Raw genomic sequence first — 24,752 nt, 5'->3', positions numbered from 1 at the left:
AGTTTGTGTTCGGTTTCGTACGCGACATTTGAAGACGCAGTTCGGAAAATTAGATCATTCGGCCCTGGAGCATTGTTGGCAAAAGCCGACATAAAATCAGCTTTTCGCCTCCTGCCTATTTCCCCATCAGCTTTTAATTCCTTAGGTTTTTTCTTTGAAGGTCAATATTTCTTTGACAAATGTCTCCCAATAGGATGTTCGCTGTCATGTTCTTATTTTGAGGCGTTTTCCACGTTTTTGCATTGGTGTCTTTGTGTTCAATCGGGTATGGATAGTGTAGTTCACTATCTTGATGAATTTTTATTTGTCGGGCCAGCTGACTCTTCAAGTTGCTTGGAGTTGTTATTGTCATTTCAGACTATGTCTCGAGATTTTGGTGTGCCTTTAGCGGATGAAAAGACTTGCTTGCCCAGCACGACGATGGAATTCTTGGACATCGAAATTGACACGTGTATGATGGAGTTTCGTTTGCCTGAAGTAAAATTGAAGAAATTGAAGTGGCTGATTATGCGGGTATTGAAAAAGAAAGTTCGGTTGAAAGAGATGCAATCGCTGTTAGGAATTTTGGCTTTTGCTTGTAGAATTATGCCGGTTGGCAGGATTTTTTCTCGGCGCCTTTATCTGGCAATCTCTGGTATGAAATCCCCTTTGGAACACATTAGATTGACTACCCCTCTTAAAGAAGATTTGATGGTCTGGGCTAGCTTCTTGGAATGTTATAATGGGATGTCCTTTTTCCAATATGAATTTGTGATAGCCTCAGATTTCCGTTTGTTTACGGATGCGGCAGTTTACATTGGTGCTGTGCAGTTTGGCCTGAGTTGTGGTTTCAGACAGGTGTCACCTGTAACGTTGTGTTGTTGAAGTTGTTCCCGATTCTGGTGGCCTTGGAGTTATGGGGCCCGAATTTTGCAAATAGGCGTATTCTAGTGGAGACTGACAACAAGGGCGTGTTATATGCGGTTAATTGTCTTTCGTCTAATTCATTGCTAGTGATCAAAATACTAAGACAAGTGGTCTTTAGATGCCTCAAATTTAATGTTTGGTTAAAAGCTAGGTATACTCCTGGGATCCTGAATAACATTGCTAATTCTTTATCCCGGTTGCAGATGAACCGTTTCCGGAGTTTGCTTCCAGAAGCAGATGTGACAGGCATCCCGTGCCCAGACCACCTGTGGGACGTGATTTGAGTGCTGTAGCAGAAGCTATTCAAGGTTCCTTGGCACCCAAGACTTGGTCCAGTTACTCTGCATCCTGGGGAAGCTGGTTGTCCTTTGCAAGCGCTGAAGGTTTTAGTTTCAGAGAACCATCTGAAGCAACTGTCTTGGCTTTCTTATCCCAGTTAATACAGCAGCGCTTTTCCTTTAGTTTTGTGTCAAAAACGCTGGCTGGCATTTCATTTTTCTTTAGGCTATTAGGTTTGCAACCTTGCACGTCTTATTTTTCCGTTAAACAGGCACTGAAGGGTTACAGGAGGTTGACTTTTGTTTCAGACAGTAGACGACCTATCTCTTTGGACATCCTTCGTGGCTTTTGCAAGGTTACTACAATAGTTTGCTTCTCTAAGTATGAAGCGCTACTTTTCAAAACGGCTTTCGTGTTAGCCTTTTTTAGTGCTTTCCGTATCTCGGAACTAGTAACAGCAAATAAACAAGGGACTTCAGGAATTCGATTTGAGCAAGTAGTGGTTGACCAATTGGGAGTGCATATTTGGCTGCAGCAGTCTAAAACGGATCAATGCGGCAAGGGCAGGTGGGTCAACTTGTGCGTACAAGAGGACGGAATTGTGTGCCCTGTAGAGGCAGTTAAACAATTTATGGGGATTAGACCTTTAAGTAAAGGGTTTTTTCTTATTCATGCTAATTCAATGCCACTTACAAAATTTCAGTTTGATGCAGTTTTTAAGAAATGCTTGGTGCAGTTGGGATTAACTAACTTGAAATTTTCCTCCCACTCATTTAGAATAGGCGCAGCTTCTGTGGCGGCCTGGGTAGGGTTACCAGATTCTGACATTAAAGAAATGGGGAGGTGGAAATCCCATTGTTTTCGTTTATATGTTAGGCCTAATTTGTTTATTTGAATTTCAGGTTTTCAGCACACAGTTTGGATTCTGGGACACTCTTTTATATACTGGGCACGAAAGAGAGCGGCTCAACGCAGTTACTCAGCGAATTTGTCCCTGCAGCCGGACTCTTTTAAGTTATATTGGCAGGGCATAAGAGGCCTTCAGTGGCACCAACTTTATTTTCACCTAACAAGGTTGTGTCAAGTATGGCCCATGCCATCCATTTTGGTTATTCACTTGGGTGGCAATGATTTGGGAAAAGTTAAGACTCTAGATTTGTTGTTCATGATTAAACAGGATCTCCAGCGCTTTGGTATCACTTCCCCAGGTACAACTTTAGTCTTTTCAGAGATAGTCCCTCGGCTTTCGTGGCTCTCCTCAGATCAGAGGAGGGTCATGGAAAAAATGAGGAAAAGAGTCAATAGGGCTCTTGAAAAATTTATGCCTCTGATTAATGGTTTATCCTATCGGCATGTGGACCTTGAAGGTGGTTACCCGGGGTATGTACAGGCCTGATGGAGTCCATTTATCAGAGGTTGGGCTGGATATATTCAATCTGGGTCTGCAGTACAGTATAGAAAGTGCCGTGGCCGCGGCGGTGGGGGGGGGCCGGGCTTGATGTTCAAGCCCGCCGTGTGGGCTGTTGTTTTTATTTAAATTCTGCTACTGCTCGAGTTCTAATAACTGAGCAGATGGAAATATGTTTGGATTTATGAAGTTATGATATAATAAAGAGTTATGAATTATGACATTGTTTAAAACCAATAAAAGGTGTCGCGGCCAATTTCTTGCCAAAAAGATGGATGTTTGTGTATTATTTATTTAAATTGTATCTGGGGAAAGTGTTTTGTGGGTGGGTGTGGCCTACAATCTCATGAAAAAGGGGGCGCAATATGGGTCCACTTTCTTGAGGTTGTGGCCTCCCCACCACATTTAGATTATTTAATTTAACAGCTTTAGTTATAGGTAATTTAGGGCGGCTGCCCCTTTAAGGAAGCTGAGGTAAGGTATCTGGGAAGAACCAATCAGAGCTCATGGAAAGTGCTGGAAGTAGGGATAGGCTATAAAAGGTCAGCAGGAAAGAGGCTTTTCCTCTTTCCCACTGGACCAAGAAGGAAATTGAAGCTCCCTCCCTCCCGCCCCAGTCGCGAACACCTATTATGTGGTAGGGTCACCCCGGATTCTGGGGGGGGCTGTTGTTTTTATTTAAATTCTGCTACTGCTCGAGTTCTAATAACTGAGCAGATGGAAATATGTTTGGATTTATGAAGTTATGATATAATAAAGAGTTATGAATTATTACATTGTTTAAAACCAATAAAAGGTGTCGCGGCCAATTTCTTGCCAAAAAGATGGATGTTTGTGTATTATTTATTTAAATTGTATCTGGGGAAAGTGTTTTGTGGGTGGGTGTGGCCTACAATCTCATGCCTTGGATTAATTAAAAAAAACACAAGATGTTCAGTGAATGGAGGCAGTGCGGAATAAGCAAACCCTGTGGTTACTATGCAGGAGGGTAGCCACCTGGCATTGGACCTGGAAGACTTCTGCTCTCACTGCAGTAGTGGGGACTACTACAGTAATTTACAGCTTGCATAGGGATGAGCCAATGTAACTATGCAACAAATTCATACTTAAGCTTTAATGATAAGTAACCATTCTACCTAAACTGAAAAGGGTTACTGCAGTTTTTACTTTCTCCAGCGCTCCTACTTTTGTCCATTATGATCTCTTTACATTTAGGTATTTATAACATGCAGTAAAACTCATGTGCTTTTTGCTGCAATTCATGACACCACAAGACACAGTACAGTAGGTGCAGATGGTCTGTCAGTGCAGCACACCATTGCACACATACTTAGCACTGTGGTTTGCTATGTTGAAAAGAAAGATGAGGTCTAGTTTTTGTTTTTTTGTCATGCCTTGTTAGTCAATTTAAATGAATGGGCTGTCTTAAAAAAATTAAAAAATACACATTAACGTAAGGGTAGGGGGGCGGGGGTCTCTGTCAAATCAGATCATTGAGGCCCCCTCACATACCCTACCCACCCTTTGTCTCCTCAGAGGATGTGCCCATCTGCATCTGGCCCTAGTGACCAGTGGGTGCAAGAGTACTGGATGGTACAAACACTCTGCCAACCCAATGCAAGCCTGTACAGTATTTGGTAAAAATGACTGGCTGTCAGTAGTTGATAATTCAGACTTTGGAGACAAAATTGTCATAAACTTCAACTTCATGTGTTTTTTTTGTCAACTGGAAGTTAATGAAAAGATTCCAAAAATTGCCATGTGTATGACCAGCAGTTGAGTGACAGACAAATATCTCACACAGAAAGATGTTTTTAGATCACCATAGAGCTGTGAGCTGCTATAATTATCTCCTTAAATTGGGTGACGATTGAGTACTGAGCGCAGACAAGGGATGGCTCAGCAGAACAGAAAACCATTAGTAATACAGTATTTTTTTTTTTTTACATGTTATAGCTTCTCCAAAAGTGCTCATTATCTCTCTAGATACCTTTTACCTCACATGAACATCATAAGATTAGTTGCTTTTATGATGCCATGTACGCCCAGTTTTAAATTAGTGTGTGCGACGTGTGAATAATGTATGTACCGAGAGTAGAGCTCAATTTTAACTAGCAGGACCTGTTCTCACAAAGCCACCATTTGTTTTTATCATTTGTACCTAGCACACAGCCAATATCTGCCTGAGGTACTGGCCGCTCTCCAGACACTTCTGCACTTGCTACCATTATAAAGGATACAGGTTTTCCTCAGATATGTTTACCAGAACACTACAAGACAGCATGCCACAGCAATAATGGAAAAAACGTTTATCACATTTATATTTATAAATTCCACTGTGAACAGTCTAAATTAGACTGAATTACATTATATTGTTACCACACCCTGCTTTATAACACAGCAAAAATGACAAATATTCACAGGGAGGTTCTTTCCAATTCACTGCACCATATGTAACTGCTGTGCTTGCTGGACATCTGCAGTGTCAGAAGAACCTTGCGGCACGTCACTTCTTGCAGTACAGTTCTGTTACAGACCATATGGCTGCATTGGAAAGCAGGGTGTTAGTGGAATGTGCACATTCCTACCAGAAGAATGCTTGTGTAAACTAATTCAGCAGCGAACAGCGTTCATTAGCCACAGCTGGTGGAGTTTTACGACAAACAATTGAAAAGATTGTATTTTATTTATGTATTGTACGATTATATTTCAGTCATTAGTGCCAGTTATGGGTCTAGCCTTAAAAATAATAACGCAATGAACACATCTAACTTGAAGCAGACCTACACTCAAATGTAAAAAACTTTTCAGTATTCTAATCCTTCCCTCTCCACTTAAAAAAAGAAAAAAAGCCACTTTTTTTTATTATTCATTTTTTTTACTGCTCTGCTGGACCTGTCCCCACCTCCATTCTAAGCAAAAATGATGTTTCACTCTCCTCCTGCAGCCTCCTGGGATACCAGCGTCACATATTTCAAGAGGCATTTATTCTACTTTCCATTCATATGAATAGAAGCAGCGCCTGATCTCGCACAAGAACAAAACATGGTGCCATGTCTGTTTACATGCTATTCTATGAATGGTGGAAAGTCATGCCTCCTGGGCTATATGTGAGGTCGGCATCCTAGGAGGCAATACTTTCCACTATACATGGAACAATATGTAAACAGGCATGGCATCAGATCTCTGTCTGCACATGTGCAAGATCTGATGCAGCATCACTGGGGGGGTTGGCTGCACGAACCAGGAAAAGACAGCTAGCGCCCTGTGACAAAAAATGAGACTTGTCTTAGGAGAGCGGTGCAAGAGAAGAGAACAATGCTGTATCCTCTGGGCTTGTAAGTTTATTATTACAGCATAAAAAGAACACCCTATGTAAGAGGGGAAAAGAGTAACATTTTCAATAGGAGAGTGAAGTTCCTCTTTAAAAACTAAAAATAAAATCAGTGACACAGGATAAAGGGGTGACCGCATGAGGCAGGTGCAGTCTGCTTCCTCCTCTGTAGGTGGCACCCAACCAGGGCAGCATCACAGCTTGGAGAGGATGTCAGGGGAAACGCTGTTTCTCTGTGACTTCCTGGTTCCTGGAGGCAGTGTTCCGATTTGTGTTGCATCTAGTTGACGCTTGGTTGCCATCTTGGGTCAGCAGAGTCTTGAGTCCATGTTCCCCAGGTTTTGGCGTGCATTCGTGAGTGGGTAATGTAGGGACAGGTCTCCCGTCTGTCAGGGACAGTATTAGTGGTAGGGTAAGGTTCCAGACGAGAAGGGAAACTTAAGGCTTGCAAGTGCCTTTGACATCTTCCTGTTTGGGTAAGAGACAACCAGGCCACATTCTGCCCCTCCAGACACTGCCAATTCAATTGATACCTGCTGCGCCACACGCTGTAGGCATTTGTGAGTGTTCACAGTTGTAAGGTGACCAGATTTTTAAAATGAAATCCGGGGACATTTTTTTTTCATTGGCAAATGGTAAACTATTTTATAAGCATATTTTCCTCAAATTATATATGCAGTGTATGTGGTATGTTTTTATGAAACGATTGTATGATATATATACGTTATTTCTGACATTTCGTCCACAAGATAAAAAAATAAATAAAAAAAGATACTTCTTAGAATTTTTTGAGATATGACTACCAAATGTTAAATGTTAAAATGAGAAAAACAGAGTGCAGAGTTCAGGAGTGGATTACATAAAGAATGCAGGGCTCAGGAGCACGATACATAAAGAATGCAGGGCTCAGGAGTGTGCTACATAAAGAATGCAGGGCTCAGGAGTGTGCTACATAAAGAATGCAGGGCTCAGGAGCGTGCTACATAAAGAATGCAGGGCTCAGGAGCACGATACATAAAGAATGCAGGGCTCAGGAGTGTGCTACATAAAGAATGCAGGGCTCAGGAGTGTGCTACATAAAGAATGCAGGGCTCAGGAGCGTGCTACATAAAGAATGCAGGGCTCAGGAGCATGCTACATAAAGAATGCAGGGCTCAACAGTGCCCATCTATGCAGCCTCACCGCTGCCCATCTATGCAGCCTCACCGGTGCCCATCTATGCAGCCTCACCGGTGCCCATCTATGCAGCCTCACCGGTGCCCATCTATGCAGCCTCACCAGTGCCCACCAATGCAGTCTGACAAGTGCCCAGCAATGCAGTCTGACAAGTGCCCAGCAACGCAGCCTCACCTGTGCCCACCAATGCAGTCTGACAAGTGCCCAGCAATGCAGTCTGACAAGTGCCCAGCAATGCAGATTTACCAGTGCCCACCAATGCAGCCTCACCAGTGCCCACCAATGCAGCCTCACCAGTGCCCAGCAATGCAGCCTCACCAGTGCCCAGCAATGCAGCCTCACCAGTGCCCAGCAATGCAGCCTCACCAGTGCCCAGCAATGCAGCCTCACCAGTGCCCATCTATGCAGCCTGACCAGTGCCCATCTATGCAGCCTGACCAGTGCCCATCAATGCAGCCTGACCAGTGCCCATCAATGCAGCCTGACCAGTGCCCACCAATGCAGCCTCACCAGTGCCCAGCAATGCAGCCTCACCAGTGCCCAGCAATGCAGCCTCACCAGTGCCCAGCAATGCAGCCTCACCAGTGCCCATCTATGCAGCCTCACAAGTGCCCATCTATGCAGCCTGACCAGTGCCCATCAATGCAGCCTGACCAGTGCCCATCAATGCAGCCTGACCAGTGCCCACCAATGCAGCCTGACCAGTGCCCACCAATGCAGCTTGACTAGTGCCCACCAATGCAGCCTGAGCAGTGCCCAGCAATGCAGCCTGGCCAGTGCCCAGCAATGAAAGTGCCCAACAATGCAGCCTCACCAGTGCCCATCTAGGCAGCCTGACCAGTACCCATCAATGCAACCTGACCAGTGCCCACCAATGCAGGCTGACCAGTGCCCAGCAATGAAGCCTGACCAGTGCCCAGCAATGCAGCCTGACCAGTGCCCATCTATGCAGCCTGACCAGTGCCCATCAATGCAGCCTGACCAGTGCCCATCAATGCAGCCTGACCAGTGCCCAGCAATGCAGCCTGACCAGTGCCCAGCAATGCAGCCTGACTAGTGCCCAGCAATGAAAGTGCCCAGCAATGCAGCCTCACCAGTGCCCATCTAGGCAGCTTGACCAGTACCCATAAATGCAGCCTGACCAGTGCCCACCAATGTAACCTGACCATTGCCCACCAATGCAGGCTGACCAGTGCCCAGCAATTCAGCCTGACCAGTGCCCAGCAATTCAGCCTGACCAGTACCCATCAATGCAGCCTGACCAGTGCCCACCAATGAAAGTGCCCAGCAATGCAGCCAGGACCAGTGCCCATCTATGCAGCCCGACCAGTGCCCACCAATGCAGCCTGACCAGTGCCCACCAATGCAGGCTGACCAGTGCCCACCAATGCAGGCTGACCAGTGCCCACCAATGCAGGCTGACCAGTGCCCAGCAATGCAGCCTCACCAGTGCCCATCTATGCAGCCTGACCAGTGCCCATCTATGCAGCCTGACCAGTGCCCATCAATGCAGCCTGACCAGTGCCCATCAATGCAGCCTGACCAATGCCCATCAATGCAGCCTGACCAGTGCCCACCAATGCAGCTTGACTAGTGCCCACCAATGCAGCCTGACCAGTGCCCAGCAATGCAGCCTGACCAGTGCCCAGCAATGAAAGTGCCCAGCAATGCAGCCTCACCAGTGCCCATCTAGGCAGCCTGACCAGTACCCATCAATGCAACCTGACCAGTGCCCACCAATGCAGGCTGACCAGTGCCCACCCATGCAGCCTGACCAGTGCCCGGCAATGCAGCCTGACCAGTGCCCGGCAATGCAACCTGACCAGTGCCCACCAATGCAACCTGACCAGTGCCCAGCAATGGAGCCTGACCAGTGCCCACCAATGCAGCTTGACTAGTGCCCACCAATGCAGCCTGACCAGTGCCCAGCAATGCAGCCTGACCAGTGCCCAGCAATGAAAGTGCCCAGCAATGCAGCCTCACCAGTGCCCATCTAGGCAGCCTGACCAGTACCCATCAATGCAACCTGACCAGTGCCCACCAATGCAGGCTGACCAGTGCCCACCAATGCAGGCTGACCAGTCCCCACCAATGCAGGCTGACCAGTCCCCACCAATGCAGCCTGACCAGTGCCCAGCAATGCAGCCTGACCAGTGCCCAGCAATGCAGCCTGACCAGTGCCCAGCAATGCAGCCTGACCAGTGCCCATCAATGCAGCCTGACCAGTGCCCATCAATGCAGCCTGATCAGTGCCCAGCAATGCAGCCTGATCAGTGCCCAGCAATGCAGCCTGACTAGTGCCCAGCAATGAAAGTGCCCAGCAATGCAGCCTCACCAGTGCCCATCTAAGCAGCCTGACCAGTACCCATAAATGCAGCCTGACCAGTGCCCACCAATGTAACCTGACCATTGCCCACCAATGCAGGCTGACCAGTGCCCAGCAATTCAGCCTGACCAGTGCCCATCTATGCAGCCTGACCAGTGCCCATCAATGCAGCCTGACCAGTGCCCACCAATTAAAGTGCCCAGCAATGCAGCCAGGACCAGTGCCCATCTATGCAGCCTGACCAGTGCCCACCAATGCAGGCTGACCAGTGCCCACCAATGCAGGCTGACCAGTGCCCACCAATGCAGGCTGACCAGTGCCCACCAATGCAGGCTGACCAGTGCCCACCAATGCAGGCTGACCAGTGCCCAGCAATGCAGCCTCACCAGTGCCCAGCAATGCAGCCTCACCAGTGCCCATCTATGCAGCCTGACCAGTGCCCATCAATGCAGCCTGACCAATGCCCATCAATGCAGCCTGACCAGTGCCCACCAATGCAGCTTGACTAGTGCCCACCAATGCAGCCTGACCAGTGCCCAGCAATGCAGCCTGACCAGTGCCCAGCAATGAAAGTGCCCAGCAATGCAGCCTCACCAGTGCCCATCTAGGCAGCCTGACCAGTACCCATCAATGCAACCTGACCAGTGCCCACCAATGCAGGCTGACCAGTGCCCACCAATGCAGGCTGACCAGTCCCCACCAATGCAGGCTGACCAGTCCCCACCCATGCAGCCTGACCAGCGCCCGGCAATGCAGCCTGACCAGTGCCCAGCAATGCAACCTGACCAGTGCCCAGCAATGCAGCCTGACCAGTGCCCAGCAATGCAGCCTGACCAGTGCCCATCTATGCAGCCTGACCAGTGCCCATCTATGCAGCCTGACCAGTGCCCATCTATGCAGCCTGACCAGTGCCCATCTATGCAGCCTGACCAGTGCCCATCAATGCAGCCTGACCAGTGCCCACCAATTAAAGTGCCCAGCAATGCAGCCAGGACCAGTGCCCATCTATGCAGCCTGACCAGTGCCCACCAATGCAGGCTGACCAGTGCCCACCAATGCAGGCTGACCAGTGCCCACCAATGCAGGCTGACCAGTGCCCACCAATGCAGGCTGACCAGTGCCCACCAATGCAGGCTGACCAGTGCCCAGCAATGCAGCCTCACCAGTGCCCAGCAATGCAGCCTCACCAGTGCCCATCTATGCAGCCTGACCAGTGCCCATCAATGCAGCCTGACCAATGCCCATCAATGCAGCCTGACCAGTGCCCACCAATGCAGCTTGACTAGTGCCCACCAATGCAGCCTGACCAGTGCCCAGCAATGCAGCCTGACCAGTGCCCAGCAATGAAAGTGCCCAGCAATGCAGCCTGACCAGTGCCCATCAATGCAGCCTGACCAGTGCCCATCAATGCAGCCTGATCAGTGCCCAGCAATGCAGCCTGATCAGTGCCCAGCAATGCAGCCTGACTAGTGCCCAGCAATGAAAGTGCCCAGCAATGCAGCCTCACCAGTGCCCATCTAAGCAGCCTGACCAGTACCCATAAATGCAGCCTGACCAGTGCCCACCAATGTAACCTGACCATTGCCCACCAATGCAGGCTGACCAGTGCCCAGCAATTCAGCCTGACCAGTGCCCATCTATGCAGCCTGACCAGTGCCCATCAATGCAGCCTGACCAGTGCCCACCAATTAAAGTGCCCAGCAATGCAGCCAGGACCAGTGCCCATCTATGCAGCCTGACCAGTGCCCACCAATGCAGGCTGACCAGTGCCCACCAATGCAGGCTGACCAGTGCCCACCAATGCAGGCTGACCAGTGCCCACCAATGCAGGCTGACCAGTGCCCACCAATGCAGGCTGACCAGTGCCCAGCAATGCAGCCTCACCAGTGCCCAGCAATGCAGCCTCACCAGTGCCCATCTATGCAGCCTGACCAGTGCCCATCAATGCAGCCTGACCAATGCCCATCAATGCAGCCTGACCAGTGCCCACCAATGCAGCTTGACTAGTGCCCACCAATGCAGCCTGACCAGTGCCCAGCAATGCAGCCTGACCAGTGCCCAGCAATGAAAGTGCCCAGCAATGCAGCCTCACCAGTGCCCATCTAGGCAGCCTGACCAGTACCCATCAATGCAACCTGACCAGTGCCCACCAATGCAGGCTGACCAGTGCCCACCAATGCAGGCTGACCAGTCCCCACCAATGCAGGCTGACCAGTCCCCACCCATGCAGCCTGACCAGCGCCCGGCAATGCAGCCTGACCAGTGCCCAGCAATGCAACCTGACCAGTGCCCAGCAATGCAGCCTGACCAGTGCCCAGCAATGCAGCCTGACCAGTGCCCATCTATGCAGCCTGACCAGTGCCCATCTATGCAGCCTGACCAGTGCCCATCTATGCAGCCTGACCAGTGCCCATCTATGCAGCCTGACCAGTACCCATCAATGCAGCCTGACCAGTGCCCAGCAATGAAAGTGCCCAGCAATGCAGCCTCACCAGTGCCCATCTAGGCAGCCTGACCAGTACCCATAAATGCAGCCTGACCAGTGCCCACCAATGTAACCTGACCATTGTCCACCAATGCAGGCTGACTAGTCCACAGCAATTCAGCCTGACCAGTGCCCATCTATGCAGCCTGACCAGTACTCATCAATGCAGCCTGACCAGTGCCCACCAATGTAGCCTGACCAGTGCCCAGCAATGAAAGTGGCCAGCAATGCAGCCTGACCAGTGCCCATCTATGCAGCCTGACCAGTGCCCACCAATGCAGCCTGACCAGTGCCCACCAATGCAGGCTGACCAGTGCCCAGCAATGCAGCCTGACCAGTGCCCAGCAATGCAGCCTGACCAGTGCCCAGCAATGCAGCCTGACCAGTGCCCACCAATGCAACCTGACCAGTGCCCACCAATGCAGCCTCATTTGTGCTCATCAATGCAGCCTTACCTGTGCAGGGGATCAGAGAGGAGAGGAAGAGGAGAGCCAGCCAGATCATCACAAAGGCCAGCATCGCCCGCTATGACAGCTTTAATTTGAATTGGTGTGCGCCTGACATCACACAAGTCCCGCCTCTTACCTACTATAGGCAGCACATGTCCAGGCATTGGACAAGTGTGCTGTCCATCAAAGGCGACAAACTAGGAGGTGGGACTCTGTGTAACGGCGGGCACCCACCGTTTCAAATTAAAGCTGTCACAGAGAGTGGCGCCAGCCTGACACCCCCCTCCTCCTTCCCCCGCCACTGGGCCAGTTAGAAAGTGAAGCACGCTTTGCGCATGCACAATGGGGAACCGGCTGTGAAGCCAAAAGGCTTCACTGACTGTTTCCTCTACCAGGAATGGCGGCGGCAAAACCCAGGAGCCGATTTGAAGATTGGCTGGGGTACGGACATTGCGGGCTCCCTGGACAGGTAAGTGTCCATATATTAAAAGTCAGCAGCTATAGTATTTGTAGATGCTGACTTATTTTTTTTCCCCAGGCTGGAACTCCTCTTTAATTAAGTGCTGGATTTACCACAGGCTCAACATGATCTGTTTTAGGTGTATTCAACAAGTAGAAGTGGACTATTGAGTGGATTTCTCTGTGACTTTACTCCAATCGGCAAGTTCCTTGTTCGCATATAGACACTGTAGCACAACTGATTGGCTCCTTCTGCTCCTTCTATCTCTCCCAGTCTGAGTTCTGTTGCACAGGGACTACAAGAAGCTAATACTAGGTCAAATTCAGGGACTTGCACTGCTTACATTTAAAAAGTATACATTTAATGGTATATAATAAATAAATACAGAGCTGCATTAATTTGTATTTTTATATCTGCCTTGAGTTTGGCGTTAACCCCCATTCTCACAAATCTAGAAAACGAGGCATTTCCCTTTTTTTCAGGCAACTGTGTTGGTTACAAATCCATCCACACTTCTTCCCAGTTCTAGGGTGGGGAGTGCTAACTAAGGCAGTTTATGCATTTACATCATTAACAATTTACTATTTGGATAATTATATTTTACTGACAGATTCACATTTAACATTACACTAAGAGTTGAGACAAAAATAACTGAGTGGTAGACTACAGTAACATCCCGCATGGTTTTCTGCTGTGATAGACTAAATATGTCAAACCTAACTCTGACCCGATTCCTTCACTTCACATTACGTTTGCCAAATTTTAAACATGCTCCACTGAAATAGCTTCCACCGTATCAAAGCATTTAGCTGGCTTCTGCGCTTAAAAAAGAAGTAAGGTGATAGGATATTAGGTTATATCCTTAAGGAGTTCCAAAAGTTACAATAAAGAGAAAAAAATAAAAAATAACAGTCCTTTTCCATATGTAGTCAGCAGTGTGTAGGAGTACCCACTGATAGCTCTTGCAGTCAACATAATGTCTATGTTATCAGTTCTCAAGGAGAATCAGTTGCTCTGTTCACCTAGTGTAAAAATCATACAAATGGCTTTGGGAAGATATTCTGCTTCCAAATGTTGCTGCTAGTCATCGTGTAACCTCCATGGTAGAATATTTCTTATAGGCATTTAGACATCTCATGTCCAGTATGCACAACCAGAGACCAAGCTTTTTGGAAGTAGAACTTCTTCTGTATGTTCAAAACTTCTAATCACAGGATTGCGGCAAGTCTGACCAGCATTCTTGTCTTCCTATAATCCTTCCAATATATAAAAGCCTTGCAGGAGTTCCTTTAAAAGCAGCATATTCTTGATTTTGACCACAAGCATAAGCAAATCTCTCATCTCCGAGCTGATGAGAGATGTATACATTCAATGGTACATGAACAGGGTTTGCAGCAGTCATAAGTTGTACTGGGGTCTCCTTTTACTGCCACATACATCATCTTTAATTTGCAGAGTGCACCAGAGAGGTGCTGGTCAGTCACATTCTACAGCCCCTGTATCTGTGGTGTCACATGAGCAAGACCGAATGCATGGACGGGCATCAACACGCTCTGCAAAGACCAAAGAAGCTTCCCTGTGTAGTTCTGCTCTGTAGAATAGTACTGACTAGCATCTCTCCCCTTTTTAGTAATGGTAAGTACTATGTGGGTATGAGTGTGCATATAGGATAAGATTTGCCACCAGATCCTGGACTGAGCTCTGGCATTGGCAGCTTTGCCACCGTGCCCATGTTGGGCAGGCATCATACACACCAGACAATTTCTCATAGAAGGGAGCAACAGGAAATTGGAAAAAGAACATTATGGACACTAACGGATGACCACTGTATTAGAAGTAAAAACTGAAGATTAAATTAAAAAAATACGACAAACAGGTAGTGAGACTTGTAACAAGAGTTTTGCAAAAATTAAATAAGAGAAATAAGTAGACTACCACTGGAGACCTTCTTCCAACAACAGTAGTGTGAGCTTGAAATCATTTTTTGGCAAGCTTTAAAGTACGTCGGTCAGTAATATAGCAAGTAAACAAAATTGCAAAGCAGACAAGAACAGATATGTGCACATACCTTTAAACCTCTACTCGAAAGCCCCATATTTTGCAAATTAAAATATAAAATTTCCATAACACTGGGCCAATATTTGGGGGCACCTGAAAATCCAGGCAGGGATTTACAAGTATGAGCAGAGACTATTACAAGCAAGTTGCACTGTCAGGTTTACAGTTTCCTATTTTTTTTATAAATAGCAGATGCAGTTTGCAGTGACCAGGGCCTTTTCATTTTCACAGGGTGGATTTTTTGGCCAAATGATTTTCCAGACAGACACCTTACTGCGGCTACATTTTGCTGTTAAAGGCCAACTTCACCCAACACTGAAGGGCAAATTTCTGAAACAATTTGCACAGCTATCCATCCTGTGAAATTGCATGTATGTTTGTTCTGTGCGAATGGGGGCAAAATTTATTGTGATTAGACTAGTTTTCTTTGTTTGAATTTTCCTAATGTAGCAGACCAGGAAAATACTACATTGTGGCCACTAGATGGACCTGATGATCATATCAAATAAATTCACTGTGATCATTAGCTTCATCTAGTGGCCATAAACTGTATTTTCCTTATTCACTTATTTTGAATAGAGATCAACATTCATCCTGGAGAGAAAATAATCTAATAACATTTATTTTTCTCCCCATTCACACAGAGCATGCAGTTTCACGAGACACATAGCCATGCAGTTTTTTTTATAATTATTAATTTTGCTTAGATGAGATCTGTGCTATGATAGGACTGAGAATCACTGGCTAAGTAACTCTATTGACCACTTACATGAATAGTTAAAGGATAAGTTCACCTTTCGAACATGTAATATATTCCACCTGTTCTTAGGGTGGAACATGTTCCAGCTCCTGCCTCCTCTCCCCCGGAATTGCCCCTCCCTGTGACAGCAGGCGGGGGTTCCTCTCCCCGCACCCGCTGTCACTTTTCAAAAACAGTGCAGCTGTGTGGTGCTCTGCCAACACAGCCGCATCATTCTTTCACAGATTCCTGTGAATGAATAAACTACATGTAGCGCTGGTAGATTTTTAATCTACCGCTGATAGGTAAATCTTGTGGGTTACTTGTTAGAGGAAGTTAAATTTGCCTCTGTTCCAGCTTGGCTGAGTTGCGTGTAGTTACAAACTGTGCCGGTGGGTGTCGTTGTCACCATGGGCTGGTGTTGAAAAGGCAACGTGTTGAAGCATATGAGTGCTCCTCTATCCCGGAGAGGACTCGGTGGAGGTGGTCCTCCGAGTTGCATTCTGGGAGAGGGTATTTATGGGACAGACGCCATGTTTAGGGGTTTGTTTTCAGCCACCTGCTGGCCCTCCTGGCCGACAGGTATTCGTTAAGAGTACCACCTCGTGGTCCTCCGTTCCGGAGGCCCACGACGCTGCGGCGTGTGGGTGGGCCCAGAAGCCTGTCTGGGGCCTACCACAGCAGCAGAGGAATGGTCCTGAGCTGTCTATCCTGAGTGAAGAAGCTGGACAACCGAGGAGATCCCAGGGGAGGACCCGTCATGGAAGGATCATGCGTAGTGCTGGTCTGGAGAGGGGCCTGGTGACTCGGTTGGAGGACGTATCCTGAAGTAATCTTACTGCATAGTAATGCCGGGTTGGCTTAAAGGTTCAAGTACTGTGTCTGACATTCATCGCAAACCAATACATCCTGTGGCAGAGGATCGTATGGGTTTTATTCCAAACAAGTCTGTGGCAGAGACTTTTGTTCGTGCTACGTACTGGCTGCTAGGCAAGTGAGAGAGGCCTATCCAGGCGGGCAAAGATTGAATCCTACAAGGGGAGTGCATTCAACTACAAGTGTTCAATTCCAAAGAATGTTCTAAAGAATACTAAGGAAAGGTATTTGAGCTTCCCTGCAACTTTCCTTCTGCCTCTTTCCTGCTACTTCCTTTATTACTTGTTCATTAAAGCATTAGAAAATATACTCAAGTGTTTGGTGCTTATACCGTGCAGAGGTAAACTCAACGGGACCCTAGACCCAGTGCCGGTGAAACAGAGGTGTCGAGAGTGAAGGTAACAGCCGCTTTAAACCAGCAGCTCCGCCGAGAGTTAGTGCTACATACAAGTACTTTGTGCTACAGGGCAGATGGACTTGTAGTTTCAATGGGCTGTGGGGGGGGGGGGGCTGATGAGGTCTCTCATAGACCAACATGTCCTACGGCTTTCAAACAGAAAGCCTGTACAGAGGTACAGACTGAAAGCTGAAAGTCATTACTGCAGGAGCTCACATTGCAGGAAAAATGAAATGCACATTTTTTTCTGCAGAGTACAAGTGAATGGAGCCTTTTAAAGCAGAACTGCGTGAAAAATGTTTGTTCTCCAATGCAGTAGGGCCATGCCTGCACTGTAGGGTTAACTGCTTGCTTTGTCTAGCAGCTATACTAGCCCGATCCTTCGATGCTCTGGAAAACCGTGCTCCCTGACGTCCAGCGGCAGACTGTTCCTGCCATTCAGAGTCAGTCTATGGGTATGATGATGTCAGGAACATTCCATTCACAAGACCGCTGTCGTTCGGGGGGCAGAAACGGCAGAGGATCGCCAGATAAGGCAAATATATCTCCACTCTGAAATACCCTAGCCAAAAATGAGCAGTTAGTTACCCATGCAGTACTCATGGGAACCGGGCCACTGCAGGAGAGAAAAAAAATTTGCCCAGAGTTTCTTTAAAATTGCCTCAAGATTCTAAGCTTCTCTTTAGTGAATACTTTCTTCCTGGTCCAAACTTCATTGTAAATAATTATACACGTATCCAACATTGTGTTTGTTTCCTAATTTAAATGTGTTCAGTGTAAGCTGTTAAGAATAAAAACATCTGGTAACAAGAATTTTTACTGAAACAATATGTATATTTTGTAACATTTTTATTCACTATTATCACAGTTTCTGTTAGCAATTTGAACTTACAAATGTACATTGCTGGGTTTAGCTAAATAAATTGTGAAGCATAATTAACTGTGCTAGTTATAAGACATTCTCCTGAATTTTCCATGATGTGTTTTCTAATAAAACAGTATGGTGTGAATGTAAAATCACAGGCATGGTAAAAGCAATATGTTTAATGAAAATAAACATGTATAACATTTACAAGCAAACCAGTGCATAACAATATTGATCGTAGGCAAAGTATTATCATACCTGAACAAAGTTGCTCGACCTTTATGTAGTTTAAACACAGTATGTCATTGACCCATGCAATGATGTCATGTCTGCTCATAGTCTCCTGGGTTATCGAGGTAGAATACACGTTGACCGCCATTCCCCAGCTGCAAAGAAAAACACATCATTAAGTACTGAAGTCTGCATAAGTACAACATCATCATCTAATGCTAAGGCCTGCACAGACGGGCAGATCTCTCCCTGTAAAACGACAGGTACTAAGAGATTGGCCCATCAATGGTTATATCACCAGAAAGTCAGGACTAATAACATCTAGTCTATTTATATGTGGATGCACTAAAAGACATTTTTACAGTGTCCATTCACACAGAAGTCTATTTTTTTGCCAGCAGGCTTGACAATCTTTGCAACGAGCACCAATAAGGGGCAAACAGCTCATTCCTTTTTAATAAGAGAATATAAAATTATATTGCATCTTTACAATATCATAACATTTTTTTCTGTTCTCATATTCTCACAATGACATGTCTTATACACATTTATTCTTGTCTATATTTCCATCACACACATTCCTGGATCACAGGCTCATCTTTAGTGGTGCTGTAGTGATTACCAGCTGGACACTGGATATCACAGAACAATGTACATATTCGCCAGCACACCATGGATCTTCAATTGCAGTCCAAAGCTTTTATTGTAGAGATCACATCACAAACAAACAATTGCAATGTTTCAGAGCCTCGCATGCCTTACGAAGGGTCCTGCATGGCTCAAACATTGCACTCGTTCTTTTGTGATGGATCTCTACAATAAAAGCTTTGGATTGCAATTGAAGATCCATGGTGTGCTGGTGAATTTGTACATTATACACATTCAAATCTCCTCCAAGTAGTATCACTGTATCAGACAGTACAATTAACACCCTTGCTCAGTGACTAGAGAGTAATTTTCTCTATGACTGAAACAATTATTATGTTGCGCTATGAGGGTCTGCATAAGTTATGTGCAGTTATGTGCAAGTTTGACCACATGCTGTGTCTAAAATGGAAAGTTATAAATTAAAAAATAAAAGTAATGTTGCTAAATTTTACTACACAATGCGGGTCAAACCAACCTATACTGTATATCAAGGGTCTCCAAACTTTCTAAACAAAGGGCCAGTTTGCTGTCCTTCAGACTTTAGGGGGGCCGGACTGTGGGCATTGGGAGTAGAAATTGTCCTGGCATCAATGGGAGTAAACAATGCATATTTGGTGTCTGTGGGAGGAATACAGCCCCATCATTGGTGTCAGTGAAATGAATAGTGTCCCGTTGTTGTCAGTTGGAGGAATAGTGACCCATCATTGGTGTTAGTGTGAGGAATAGTGCCCCATCATTGGTGTCAGTGGAAAGAATGGTGCATCATAATTGGAATCAGCGGGAGGAATAGTGCTCAATCATTGGTGTCAGTGGGTGGAATAGTGTACCATCATTGGTGTCAGTGGGTGGAATAGTGCTCCATCATTGGTGTCAGTGGGTGGAATAGTGCTCTATTATTGGTGTCAGTGGGTTATATAGCTACATCGTTGGTGTCAACGGGAGGAATAGTGCCCCATTTTTGTTGTCAGCTGGAAGACTAGTGTCCCATCATTGGTTTCAGTGGGTGGTATAGTGCCCCATCAATGGTGTCAATGGGAGAAATGGTGACCTTCTGTTGATGTCAGTAGCAAGAATTATGCCCCATCGTTGGTGTCAGTGTGAGGAATAGTGTCTTGTATCAGTGGGAAGAAAAGTGCTCCAAGGGCCAGATAAAAGGGAGCAAAGGGCCGTATCTGGTCCCCGGGCCGCAGTTTGGAGACCACTGCTGTATATCATAATTGGAAGCTAATGGGTTCACCTTTAAACAAACAATTCTCTTAGCAGCAGCAGCTAAAGTACACATAGGGAGTTGTGCTACCTGCCAAGAGATTTGTATTTCTGTCCATTCAGTTCTGCGATTTACATAGATATGACACACAGCACAACCCTGTCTGGCAGGGAAGAAGACTTCATTTTTTAATTCTTATTTACTGCAGTTAAATTATGATTACTGGTCTCCTACCCACCCCAGCCTGTGGCTAGACAAAGAAGGAGAAGCTGCACACCAAACAAGCTTATGCTCATCTCTCTGTCAATCTGCTTCCTCCTTCTATCAGCATATAAATGGATTCCCTCCTTATGCTGCTTCTACCACTCCCAGTCTAAGCTCTGCTGTATGAGGCCAATATGAAGTCAGATTACATTGCTTGCATTAAAAAAATACATTAATGATTCGTTCTTGTATACAGAACTGCATTAATTTGTGTCTACTATAACTGTCTGGAGTATAGCTTCAATTTACTTTCAGTGCGTTGTCCCACCTTGCTTGGACTTGTGTAGCTCTGCACTTATACGAAGGATTGGGCAAGTCTCAGGTAAAGTCTATTTTCAGTATCATTTATGAATGCCCCAGCGTTCATGGTTTCATAGATTAGAAGCACCCTAAAAATGATATTGGAATTTCATATGTGCACATCAGGCAGCTAGGACAACTTTGTCTAGTTATCTGTTACACATCCCAGTCATCATTCAGTTCTTGCATGTGATGCATGGCTTGCAAATATCGGCAGTGTTTGACTAACTGTAAAACTGCGCGTCCATTATTCCACCCCTTACTAATTAATATGCAGGAAATATGTAGGAAAATGAGAGCTGGAATCTGAAACTTTTAAATATTCCAGAGCTCTAACATTGTAAAAAAACTACAGAAACAAGAGGAATAAATCTATGCAGGCAAATGCCTGCTGCACAACTACAAATCACAATACAAACCTAATTCATAAATCTTCCTATAACTGTTAACAGAAAGTAGATTACACACTCGAACTTAGAAAAAAAGGCCAAATTGGTCCATGTGTACATTTATGTGTACGGATTCCAATTAATTTTATTGACATATGTCTTCTCCCATCTAAATTCAAGAATGTACTTTAAGAACACCATCAGAGCCAGTCACACACCCTTTTCTACTCACATGATGAGGCCTTTAACGTGCTTCTAAAGCTTTAAGGTTTTTTGCCGTAATGCATTCTATGCATTAAGGTGAAAAACCTTCTGTGCTGCAGCTGCCCCCCAGATTCCCTCTTTTCTTTACCTGAGCCCATTCATTCCAGCGATGTGCACAAGCCCATGGGCTCCCGTCGCTCCTCATTGGACAGACTGATGGCAGCTGGAGCGACTGGCTCCCGATGCTGTCAATCAAATTTGGTGACACGGGAGCAGGACCAAGTCCCACTGTCTGTGTCAATGGACGCAGCACCGGGACCAGTGACGGCCCTTGCATTGTGGGCGCACGGGCGCCGCCCCCCACAGTCATGCGCACATCCCCTTTCAGGACGCCGGATGCATGGACTCCTACAGCGAGTGGTGGGAGGGGTCAATTTTTTTTGAAGCACCTGATTAGAGCCAGAGGCTCTAATAGGCTTCAAAATAGGGTGGGCTCAGGGCACAGAAAGTTCGCCCCCCGATCCCACCCAATTGTGTGACGATAGCAAATACATTTTCATTATTTTCACACTAACGTTCCTCCCCATCAATCAGGAGGCAGGGCATCAGACCTGTCTCCCGATTGGCCTAAGTGCCAGGCGTTCCGATTGGATGCCAGGCGCTTAGGAAGAGGAGCAGAGGAGACACGCGCTGGACTGGAGGTAGGATACCTCCACCGCTGCTGCTGGCGGTAAGTGCCTGACCACCCACGGGGGGGGGGTCTGTCAGAGCCACGAGTCACAAGAGGGGGGGTGCTGTCAACAGAGCCCAGTGCCGCGAGTGGGGGGGTGCTGTCATCAGAGCCATAGCCGCGAGGGGAGCCGTGAGTCGGGGGGTTGTCATCATCAGAGCCGCGAGCAGGGGGTATGTGCTGTCATCAGAGCCGAGGGGAGGTGTTATGTGCTGTCATCAGAGCCGTGGGGGGTATGTGCTGTCATCAGAGCCGCAAGCGGGGGGGTATGTGCTGTCATCAGAGCCGCGAGCAGGGGGGTATGTGCTATCATCAGAGCCGCGAGCGGGGGGGCTATGTGCTCTCATCAGAGGCGCGGGGAGGCTATGTGCTCTCATCAGAGGCGCGGGGAGGCTATGTGCTCTCATCAGAGTCCGGAGCAGGGGGGGTATGTTTTGTCTTTAGAGTGCGGAGGGGTATGTGCCTTCATCAGAGCCATGCGGGGGGGGTATGTGCTGTCATCAGAGCCACGGGGGGTATGTGCTGTCATCAGAGCCGCAAACAGGGGGGTATGTGCTGTCATCAGAGCTGCGAGTGCAGGGGTATGTCTTGTCATCAGTGCCATGAGTGTGGGGGGGTATTTGCTGTTAGAGCTGCGAGTCTCGCGAGTGGGGGGGAGGTTGGGGGTGCTGAGCCGTATACCTTGATCTGTATACCCTGAGCTGTATACCCTGATCTGTGAGGCTAAGCTGTATACCCTGATCTGTGAGGCTAAGCTGTATACCCTTATTGTGAGGCTGAGCTATATACCCTGATCTGTGAGGCTGAGCTGTTTACCCTGATCTGTATACCCTGAGCTGTACACTCTGATCTGTGAGGCTGAGCTGTATACCCTTATTGTGAGGCTGAGCTGTATACCCTGATCTGTGAGGCTGAGCTGTATACCTTGTTCTGTGAGGCTGAGCTGTATACCCTGTTCTGTGAGGCTGAGCTGTATACCCTGTTCTATGAGGCTGAGCTATATACTCTGTTCTGTGATGCTGGGGCTGTATAGTCCTAACACTATGGGTGGAAGCAAGTAGAATATAGGGGACGGAGTGGGTGGATTCTATAAGGGCTTATGAGAAGTGGGAGGGGCCAAAAAAGGGTGGGGTCTGGCGCCCACCCATCCTTAAACTTCACAAGCTGCCACTGAGCGGGACTCGGGAGCAAGCAAGCATAGGTGCCCCCCAGGGAGAGCCTCCTTCCCTGGGGGCCCCCAATGCCTAGGGCACCAGTGGGGGAACCTAGTGGAAGAGGATCTCGGGCTGCTCTGTGCAAAACCATTGCATAGAGCAGATAAGTATAGGCATGTTTGTTATTATTTAAAAAAGACACAAAGCTTTATAACCACTTTACCACAAAATGCTATGCATCATCAAGAGTCTTGTCAAAACACATGACATGGTGGGACTTTTCCCTACTTGCACAAAAAAATATAACCTACCATCCAATTCCTTGTGGATGACAGGTGGAGGATCAATAAGAGTTGAAGACACTACCAGTAACAGACCTCATGTAGTTATCGAGCAATTTCAGCCAACAAGCTCAGATTATGCAATGACATTTCCCCCCTTTTCCACTCTATGATGTAGAGGTGTGATTCTTAATAAAGAACTACATAGCCTGTGTGATGCGTCTTGACCTGATCCAACTGGTCACTGGTTGTTACAGCATGAGATAGTCAAACACCATAATCTTGATTGTTAACCATCATCAGTTAAACTTTTTTTAAACCTATATTAAAATCTATAACCGTCATCATAACAGACAGTATATAGCAGCAGCAATATGCTGAAACATTTTTCCTTGTTCAGTCCCCACGGTTGATCTCCTTTTTAAAGCTCTAATGAGCTGAGGAAGCTACTCGGATGAGTGGTGAAACATCTTTGACATTACAGAACAAGTCCAGCTGAATGTAAATTATTCTGACTAGGTATACTACGACCTGAATAAATGAAACCTATATTGACATAAATGGCCATCCCCAAATAAAACTACTCCTTGAAAAAGTGGACCTCTAAAAACTTAAAGAGTGACAGAAGCAATACAATACATCCATCCTAGACTGAGCACACAGAAGATTGAATAAGAGCCAGGGGTGTGTCCATACTAATCAAAGTCAGCTCTCAGACTGCTAAAAAACAAAACGGTTATAGTCACAATCAATAAAATAATCACAACAAAAACAATTATGCAAAAAAAGGTTGAGGGCTCCTTGTAAAAATGATAAATACAAAAGGGGACATCTAATAGGTGGTAGTGGTAAAACCAACACAACAGTCCTGGCCACTGGTGGTGTTAGCTTGTCTGGCTGCAGTCAGGCTTTCCATTGAAGAGAATGGAGGCTGCCTTGCACATATTCCTTTTTAGGGACAGGGACTGAAGGTCAAAAGGCTGTACAGTAAAGATCATGGAGCAGTAAGAATTGGTTGTAGGATGTCTACTAAACAGGTCTGAATGAGGGGAGAAAGCACAGAAAAGGATCAGTGCACCTGAAGTTTACAGGTTGAACTGACACCCTCCCAGTAAAACTGTTCAGCCACCAGAAACAAAGAACGCTTTTTGGAGCTTACATTAAGCTAAAGACTTTCTCCCCACTACATGTGACGGTGCTGGGTATCTGAGTAGCCAATCACCGAGCACCAGCACTGCATGAGGAACGGCATGCCTAGCCAAGGTCAGTGTCTCTCTAGGCAGATGAAGCCAAGACCCGGATGACAGCTCTGGACCTTGCATCTTTAGAAACAAAAAAAGGGCAGCATCCTTATTTCTGTATTTACATGTTCCCTCTAACACATCTGGACACCAATGCAACAATTAAACCTGGGTCTGGCTTGTTAACACTTACCAGTCACAAAAATGCCTCACACAAACGCTAACAACTTCTGATCATATCATACTTGTTTTGTTGCTTCTGCTGGTAAAAAAGGTGAATTATGGGCAAACACAGGGGCCATGAGACAGAATGTTTTACTTAATATGACATCATTCCCTGTTCTC

The 24,752-nt window shown here is 46.7% G+C and overlaps 1 protein-coding gene across 3 annotated transcripts in view; it reads right to left on the bottom strand.

Annotated features, from left to right (window-relative positions):
• Positions 1-24,752, bottom strand: part of MAPRE2 (microtubule associated protein RP/EB family member 2) — a 337,172-nt gene that overhangs the window by 105,018 nt on the left and 207,402 nt on the right. For all 3 annotated transcript variants that reach the window (XM_073631563.1, XM_073631562.1, XM_073631561.1), the window contains one exon: positions 18,017-18,144. In XM_073631563.1, the coding sequence (XP_073487664.1) occupies positions 18,017-18,137 (121 nt within the window). In that variant the 5' untranslated portion in view covers positions 18,138-18,144. The remainder of the gene's footprint in view (positions 1-18,016; positions 18,145-24,752) is intronic.

The sequence above is a fragment of the Aquarana catesbeiana genome, linkage group LG05, assembly GCF_042186555.1.
Source record: "Aquarana catesbeiana isolate 2022-GZ linkage group LG05, ASM4218655v1, whole genome shotgun sequence".
Lineage (NCBI taxonomy): Eukaryota > Metazoa > Chordata > Amphibia > Anura > Ranidae > Aquarana > Aquarana catesbeiana.
The sequence above is the reverse complement of the archived record's forward strand: the minus strand, read 5'-3'. Positions and strand labels throughout refer to the sequence as shown.